At 39.1% G+C, this 9,269-nt stretch overlaps 1 protein-coding gene across 5 annotated transcripts in view; it reads right to left on the bottom strand.

The window, feature by feature from the left end:
• The window catches only part of LOC106465747 (mirror-image polydactyly gene 1 protein-like), a 41,714-nt gene that overhangs the window by 11,326 nt on the left and 21,119 nt on the right, over positions 1-9,269 (bottom strand). For all 5 annotated transcript variants that reach the window (XM_022393661.1, XM_022393662.1, XM_022393665.1 and 2 more), the window contains 2 exons: positions 7,414-7,516; positions 6,329-6,458 (listed from right to left, as the gene is read on the bottom strand). In XM_022393661.1, the coding sequence (XP_022249369.1) occupies positions 6,329-6,458; positions 7,414-7,516 (233 nt within the window). The remainder of the gene's footprint in view (positions 1-6,328; positions 6,459-7,413; positions 7,517-9,269) is intronic.

Genomic DNA, 9,269 nt, shown 5'->3' with positions numbered 1-9,269 from the left:
CATGCTGCCTTTAAAACATAATAGTTCTCTCTCCGACATGTGCTAGCTATGAACTGAACCTGACATACCATGTCCCAATTAACACATGCTGCCTTTAAAACATAATAGTTCTCTCTCCGACATGTGCTAGCTATGAACTGAACCTGACATGCCATGTCCCAATTAACACATGCTGCCTTTAAAACATGATAATAGTTCTCTCTCCGACATGTGCTAGCTATGAACTGAACCTGACATGCCATGTCCCTCTTAACACATGCTGCCTTTAAAATATGATAATAGTTCTCTCTCCGACATGTGCTAGCTATGAACTGAACCTGACATACCATGTCCCAATTAACACATGCTGATTTTAAAATATGATAATGGTTCTCTCTTCGACATGTGCTAGCTATGAACTGAACCTGACATACCATGTCCCTCTTAACACATGCTGCCTTTAAAATATGGTAATAGTCCAAGCACACCCCCACTGGATAGCTAAGTGCCAAATCTGGACTAGTTTTACGAGTAGGCTCCCATGTAGGTTGGTTGTGCTCTTACCAATATCTGGGAAAAACTTCAAGGGAGTTGGGTAAGAGGGTCCCCAACTTTGCCCTCTTCTCTGAGTGTGGAGAAAACTCAACACTCCAAAAGAAAATCCTCTGTCCACCATCCCAGGAACTAGTGTGGTAAGGACTCCCTAGCTCCACTAGTAGAATTAGGGGGAAGAGGGGACATGTGCGTGGTGGGGAGTCCTGAGAAACAGGTCTCTGGAGACACTGCAACAGATGAGCCATGTTCTCGAAGTTTTAAAAGCAAATCAATCTCGACTGATTCAGCTTGAAGATCGGCAGGGACTGGCAAAATCCCATTTAGCTTTACTCATGACAGTCCATGAGTAGCAGTCCACTGGATTTGTATTGTGAGATAATACTACCATCCAGAATTGCGTCTAGATGGTCTTATGGAACACCTCATTTCAACAGAGCCCATTGTCACCATGAACTGATATAAAGGTTGCTAGTGCAGAATTGAAAAAATACAAGCACACCTAACTGGGCAACACCCGCCACTAGGTGGGATCCAAAAGAAAGAAAGAGGGACCCTAGAAGAAAAAAGAAAAAAACGTGAATCAGGTAAGAAAGTTACTCACCTCCTTGTTAAAATCTAGCAGAGGTAGTCAACAAAGCCACAGGGGAAGACGAAATCCCACAGAAGAGGAAACTGCCAGATCATAAAAGTAATGAGATAGGAAAGTGTTGGGAGAAGTCCACATACCAGCCCTCAAAATATCCTCCAGAGAACAGTTCAGACAAGCAGCCAATGACATTGATAGATGCCGAATCTGGTGAGAAGTGACGTGGAGCATATTTTGATCTTCAATAGATAACCCCGAATAGGCTATACGAATCAATTTCTGAAGCCCCCTGGTTAATGTAATGGCTGATAAATCCCTGAACACTGCAGGATCCTAATGAACAAAAATCCAGTTCCAAGGGCCCCTAAACAGTTCCGTATGATCCACATAACATCTAAATGCTCTGACTGGACACAACAAATAATCTGGGTATGATCGACTGTAAAGATGAGAAATGATTAGTAAATGAATAGGAGAAAAGGATTTATTCCCTTCTCTGGCAGTGAAAATTTTCTATCTGAATTGAGCAAAACATAGGTGGAATGATAGAGTCCACTGAACATGGATGGCAAATAAGTCAGAAGGTGGCATCTGGAAGTTAACATCAATAAAAAATATACCTTGAGGAAAAGGTTATACAATGAACAGGAGGCCATACGTTCAAAGAAATGATGTGATAACGCATGTAAAATCACCCTAAAGTCCCAATTAGGTAATTGAAAAGGTCGTTTGGATCAAAGAATATGAAATGATAGTAAAAGATGAGATAGCACAGGAGAGTCAAAAACCTTCCTATACTTAGAATATCAAAAGGTAGCAGCTAAGGATGCTTTATATAATGCTATGGTAGAAGAAGCCAAATCTCTTTCAAAAATCCACGCCAAGAAACGTGATACTATGGAGACTGTTAGATGAAGTGAGTTGTAGGCTCTCTGAAGACACCAATGATGATATGTAGTCTATTTCCGTTGTTAGATTGCCAAAGTATATTGACAGAGGGATTTGGTCAAATATATGGAAATTTTAGAAGTCAAATCCCTATGTCGGGCAAAGGACTGCATAACTTCTATGGATGAAGCTTGAATCGTCAAACGTCTGGGTGTTGAATGTTGGACAGAAATTATCTCAACAAGGATGGGCAAAGAGGTAATGGTAGACATTCCTTAGGCAATCAAAAAAAGAGGAAACCATATCTGAGCAGGCAAAAAAGTTTCTATCAAGAAGAACCTGACATGGGGTGGAACGAATGGTAAACAAGACTCTGGTTAAGAGACGAATAGGAGGAAAGGCATCAAATGCACTCCCATCCAGTCTTGATTGAAAGCATCTATTGCCAGAGCTCATGGATGTGGAACTGGAGATCAGAACAACTGTAGGCAAGCATTCCAATTGGTTGCAAAAGCATCGATCATTGGAGATTCAAATTGAGAACAAATCCACTGACAGACCTCCTGGGGTCAAGAAAGATGACCTGCTATTAAATTCATAACCCCTGACAGGCCAAAAAATGGTTATCATGGGAATGAGCCCAATAAATAAGATCCAAAGCTCCAAAACAAAGATCTCGAGAATGAGTACCTCCCTGATGAGAAACATATGATACCACCATGGAGTTGTCCAAATGGATCATGACAATTTTGCCGTGCAAGAGAGGAAAACCTTGAATCATTGCTCGATGTACTGCAAAGGTAGATATGCAGGGTAGATTCGTAGTCTGTCCAAATACCCTGGAATCCCTGCCCCTGAAGAAAAGCACCCCATCTGTGAAGAGATGGATTTCCAGACGAAGAGGTGGTATCTGGACCCAAATAGTCGTGTTGTTCCTGTCTAGCCAACACTTGAGATTTGCAAAATGATTCTTGAGCAAAGAGCAAAGGGATCTCATATGGGCCCAACCCAATGGCACAAGGGATTCTAGAGAAGCCCAAATCTCTAAAATAGACAGAACCATCCATGCAGTGGGAGAAGGTGACATAAGCAAACGCTTGACAATCTCTTCCATATTGTAAAGACAGAGTGGAGATGGTTGAGTCTGACTCAAATGTGTGTTAAAAAACATGCCAAGATAGACCAGGTATTGAGTTAGTGAGAGAATGGATCTTTCCAGCCTGATAATGAAGCCCACCCTTCTGGCTTCAGAAAAGAGAATCTAGGTATGTAGTTTGGCAATGTGACGGGTTGGTGTTAAAAGAAGCCAATCATTCATACAGTGATGTGTGCACAGACCCAGAAAATGGAGATGCTTTGCAAATGCCCATACTACTCAGCAGAAAACATATAGTGCTGAAGCAAGTCCAAACGTGAGAGCTCGGTACTGCAACACCTGGTCCTCATACACAAAATGTAGAAATCAGCGAGAAGACTCTGCTATGGGGATGTGAAGGTAGGTGTGTGTAACATCAAACTTGGTCATCCGAAGATCTGGTGTGAAGTGCCATCAAAGTTAACGAAAAGATTCCATGGTGAAATGAGGAGGCTGTAGGAAGTGATTGAGTCAATACAGATCAATGATAGGATGCCAATCCCCAGTTTTCTTGGGCACCAGAAATAGACAAGAATAGAATCCTGTATGAATGGGATCAACCTTCTCGATGGCTCATTTGTTGAACAACTCCTGAATGGCCCAGGAATGAAGGTCTGCATGTCTGAAGGCTTAAGGAGGAGAAATACAACCAAATGGAAGTACAATGGGAGGGAGAAGTAAGCTGAATCTCGAACCCCAAATCCAGCAATCTATGAATTGAAGGATTGTTAGTGAATGAATGTCAAATGTAACCATCCTCCCACAAGACATTGTGAAAATGGGAAGTCACCAACACCGCTGGCGCCATCCCAACCTGTCCAAAGATCTTAGAGAATATGGACGGAACCAATTCTGTGAACCAATAGGACGAGGTGTCAAAAGTGGGGCCACGAGACATGAATGGTCGATGCTCAAGAATTACTCTTTGGAGTAGAAGAAAAGCAATTAGCCAATGACGATAAAAAAAATTGCAAATGTGCCATATCAATTCAGGCTTCTAAAGTTTCCAGGACTCCGGCAAACAAGTAAGGCTGAAGAATGGGTGCCTCCCATAAATCACGAAGAGCAGTGGACAGCAAATGAATACCCTGCAACAAGGCATCTCAATAAGCAACAGACCAACCATGACACCAAGGCAAGGCCTGAAGCAGACAAACCAGTAAGAGTCCCAGTTCGTCATCAAATTGATGAGGAGAGCATTGATATGCTATAGACAAAAGGTGAAGGGAAGAGAAGTATCGCAATGCAGTAGTAAGAGTCAAATGAATCCGTGAAAATTGAGATCTATTAAGAGTGATCATAGGTTTAAACCTAGAATTCCATAGACCCAACAACGGATCCAACCATGGAGTGTCCAAATATACTTCATCCTGACAATGATAAGGCAGGGCATGTTGTCCTGATAATCAAGAGGGGCAAGGCATAGTGATAACCTCTCATAATTGCGTTGCAAACTTCCCTGCATACACTGCAGTATCAGAGGAAGGAGGAAGAACTAATTAATCCCCCAAGATCTATCTGACAACAAGGCAGGGGTAGACTCAAAAGCAACAGGGTTCATCCCCAAAACTTCACAAACTCACGTAACTTATTGTAGAAAAGAGGCAAAAGGTAGCTGATCAAATGAGCCCTCAGTAGAGGCAGCCTTAGTGAAAGAAGGAGCAGGAAACAGTCTAAATTCTCCCCAATATATTCAGGTTCATGATGAAAAGCCAACTCTTAACCCCCTGGGAGACACCCCTGGGCTGCATGAAGGACTCCATGCTGCCCCGAATCAGTTCACAGACAGCCTCCACCAAGAGTGCCCCCTCCCCGACTGCTGACTAACACTAAACAACAAAGGAGGAATGGATGAGTTCTGGGTAGCCTCCATGTCAGAAACAGTTACACAAGATTTCATACACTAAAAAAAAAAATCAGCAACAGGGAAAAAAAGAAAAAGAACATCAAACTACTTTCAAAATTTTACAAATGAAAATGTGACTCTTAGCACTCTCACTTTGTTGAGAAAAAGTGATTATACTGTCTGCATACAGTGCTTATATACAGTACCTGCATAAAGGGTGTGTGAGGGCCAGTGTAAAGTTTTACAAATTGGATATTGCCATGGGAGTTTAGTGGGGTATAAAAGACTGGATCAAGCGAATAGAATGTTTAGATAGCAAAGAACAATGGAATTTGCATTTCTAATTGGTCAGGCACTACAGAAGCTAAAAGGATTCAGAGGGTAGACGTGTCACGTGCAATGTTCCCTCTAATTTTCTAAATCCATGTGCAGAATGAATTTTTTCATGTGCACCAGTATCAAAGCAATGTGTAGATGTACGCTACCAGTTTTTTTAGGGAGGGGGTATTTTTAGACCATCGACCATATTGGATCCTTAGGCCACTTTGCAATGCTACCAGTTAGTTATTTGGGCTTTAGGCCTATCGACTTCTGGGGTCATTAAGGCCATCAACATGTTGAGACTCCTCACCATTACTGAGAATGTGCACGGATAAAATAATGAAGTGTGTGTAGTACTTGATTGGTTATTGAGCTGCTGCGCAGCCACACAGCTTAGAGGGAACACTGGTCATGTGACACAGAATAGTGAAAATTATGAAATTTTTAAATATTTCCTTTTGAAACTAAGAAATTAAACTTTCATAAGAGTACAATTTGAGATATAAAATATTTTTTTATTCCAAATTAATGACATATATTGATAATAAAGTCATTTAATTAAATTTTGAACGTAACTGTAAAAAACGTTGGGACATGAGCATTTTGCATGGTTATTTAACACTGCCATTGTCATATGACTACTGTTACATCAACTAACCAAAGTACAAAGTATAAATAATCAACTGTCCTACAACTCTTTTTTTTTTTAACTCTGAAATGTACAAAGTTTAATTACCACATCTGTCAATCAATTATTTGTTGAGAAAGCTTATCTTCAAAAAATTATCTTGAACTTTTTCTCTTCAATAACTTGCCTTATCACTTCTCTCTAAGGTATTTTGTATGTTTTGTTTTTTCAAGTTGGTTTGTCCAAGCACCAAATGTTTTTCATATCTCAAAGGTGAGATTCTTATCAATACAACAAAATAATTTAATTCATATACAACTGTCATCACTCAAGGAAAGCTACTAAGATATCTAGAGCAGCTACTGACCTGTTATTATATTTTCTACTTACTTTCCAAGAACATGCACAGTTTGCCGAAGCTGTTCTATTGTTTGATCTCTCTCCTGATTTGCCAACCTCAACCTTGAGTTAACAGCCTGATCTCTCTCTTTCTGTGCATAATATATGCTTCCTAAAAGTTCTACGTAATGAAAGCCAAAACATTTGCATTAACTATCTAACACCTGATTATATTAAAAACTTAATAATTTTCTGTAATAATGTTTAAAGGAAAGAAAACAGTTTCAGATACTTAAGAACTCACGAGTTCTTGATCGGATTTTAGAACGATAATTCCTGATTGAACAGTATTTCTCTACTAAAACTGCCTAAAATATATTCCAGAAACAACATATTAACCTGTATGTTGCCCAGCTGAACCAGTTCTTGTATTTCTGATACACATCAACATATGAACAGGCAAATAAATCATTTCTTTTTTAAACTTTAATTTTCATTGTAGAAAATGCTGATTTTTGCTGAAATGTTTTTAGTAATTAATAAAGAAAACAAACAAGATGAAACACTCACAAAATTAAGATAAGTTTATTGACAAGTTTGAAAACAACAGTTTAGACAACAACATTTCATCAGATTTGCATATCAGTACCCCAAGTTAGACCCATGGGCCCAGCAGTGTACCTCTAACACATATAACTTGTTACACAATCCGTGTACGTTTGTCTGCTTATAATTGGTGAACTGCTGAACCAATTGTCACTAAAGTGGCATGTAACTCTATGTCCCACCAAAGAATGACACGTTGGGGGGAGGGGGGGCATTTGTTTCAAATTACGTCTTCTCCGAGCATTGTACTAGTAGATCAGCTAGTATTAATCAAGAGGTAAATCAAAAGAAATACTTCAAGGAGGTGTCCACAATACGTGAATGTTCAGTCATGGCTATTGGAATATATTGGTAACTCAGTAAGATTGCTTTCCAATTTCGAAGCATATGACTTATTTTCTTTAATATTGTTCTAAACTTCTTGTGTAGCCCCAAAATGAAACAACAGTTTAAGTGGACTTTCTTAAATTAAATTATTATTACATTTTCTAAACCTTAAAATAGTGTTCCATAACCACATATCTACCTACCAGCAAATCCAGGACCCTGATAATCAACAAGTTGATGCGAATCTCCCCTAGTCTTTCTGAGTATTTCAACCTCAGCCTGGGCTTTCTGAAGTTTCTGCCACAACTGTAAAATATATCAAGTTCTGAATTATCCAAATCCTTTGAAAACTCTTGCAAATATTTCTTTTACTTTAACATACACATTGAAACAATGATTTTCCAGCAAAACTTACATTGTTAGATACTTTTACTTTAACACGTGCATTGAAACAATGATTTTCCAGCAAAACTTATGTTGTTAGATACTTTTACTTTAACACATGCATTGAAACAATGATTTTCCAGCAAAACTTATGTTGTTAGATACTTTTACTTTAACACATGCATTGAAACAATGATTTTCCAGCAAAACTTATGTTGTTAGATACTTTTACTTTAACACACACATTGAAACAATGATTTTCCAGCAAAACTTATGTTGTTAGATACTTTTACTTTAACACACACATTGAAACAATGATTTTCCAGCAAAACTTATGTTGTTAGATACTTTTACTTTAACACACACATTGAAACAATGATTTTCCAGCAAAACTTATGTTGTTAGACACTTTTAATTAAACACTCACTTCAAATTCCTCAGATTAAAAAGAAAAAAAAACTATATGTTTAACACATTAGGTGTTTTAAGTGAATGAAAAATGACTCAAACTGCATTAATTTAACACTGTTACTCGTTAAAACCAAAGAGGCTTCAATCATATGTTGAAGACATTTTGACCAACTAGTTGAAGCTTTAATTAAATACTGAAAAATTAAATCTTGAGCGAACTAACATCTAAAATTCACAAGTTTAACATGAACTGCACTGGTTCATCATGCAACAATAGTCCGCCACCAATAAGAGGGTGAACTACCTCCATGTACAGTAACTCCCCTTAAGCATTTGCACTAGAAATATCTTAATTATTAGATGATGCAAGAAGAGTCTGCACTGGAAGTGGGGAGGTCAGGTGAGAATGTGTGAAGAGGTATCTGTCAGAAATACATTTTCTGATTAGGAAAATGTTAACTTCTGAGACAACACCTCACCTCCTCACAAAGTTAAGCTAGAATCCCATGTTGAACTGGTGGCAGGGCCAGTTAAAATTTAATCCTAGATTAGCTCCCTTCAAAAGGCACCCTGAAAGGAAAGCCCATTAAGTGTGATATTTGGGAGATGGCATCTCATCTCAACCAGGGTATACTCTTTGCTCGGAATGTAAAGAGAAAAGAGGAAAAATAAGCCTAAGTGTTGCAGGGATGGGTGGAATGAGAAAATGACCATTTGAGCACTTGCACACAAACAGTGAGCGAGTCAATAGTTGTAGTGTGGTTAAGAGGCGATCAGACCTATGGGGTATGCTCACCTTGACAGGCTCAGGTTGCAGGAGAAGGGCACATTAGCTGTTTGAGGGGTAACCTGCACTACACTGATAATGTCATCACCACCCTACTTCTCACTGTATTGTACTTAGCCCAATTAGTGAGGAACTGTCCAAGGTCTGCCATCAAAGCAAACAGGAACTGGTAAGCAGTAAGGGTCTCCTGTGCTATGCTTGAAGAAAGATGGGGATGAATTCACATTAGAAAGACCCAGAGCAGTGCCCAGATACCTGCTGGAAAGGTATTTTACTGGAGAAAGTGCAATGGGTAACCATGAAAACCTACATTTGAAAGCCAGAAAACACAAGCCAAAGATGTGAGCCAACTTTTTCTAAGATAGTCCATGGAATAGTACAGTCTGGATCAGATAATTGAGTAATTTTGTATAACACGAGGATACTTATTGTGGTCTTGTAGAACACCCCATCTCAACACTGAGCACTGATAGGTTG

The sequence above is a fragment of the Limulus polyphemus genome, unplaced genomic scaffold (genome assembly GCF_000517525.1).
Source record: "Limulus polyphemus unplaced genomic scaffold, Limulus_polyphemus-2.1.2 Scaffold2036, whole genome shotgun sequence".
Taxonomy (NCBI): domain Eukaryota; kingdom Metazoa; phylum Arthropoda; class Merostomata; order Xiphosura; family Limulidae; genus Limulus; species Limulus polyphemus.
This window is presented reverse-complemented; position numbering and strand designations above follow the sequence as displayed.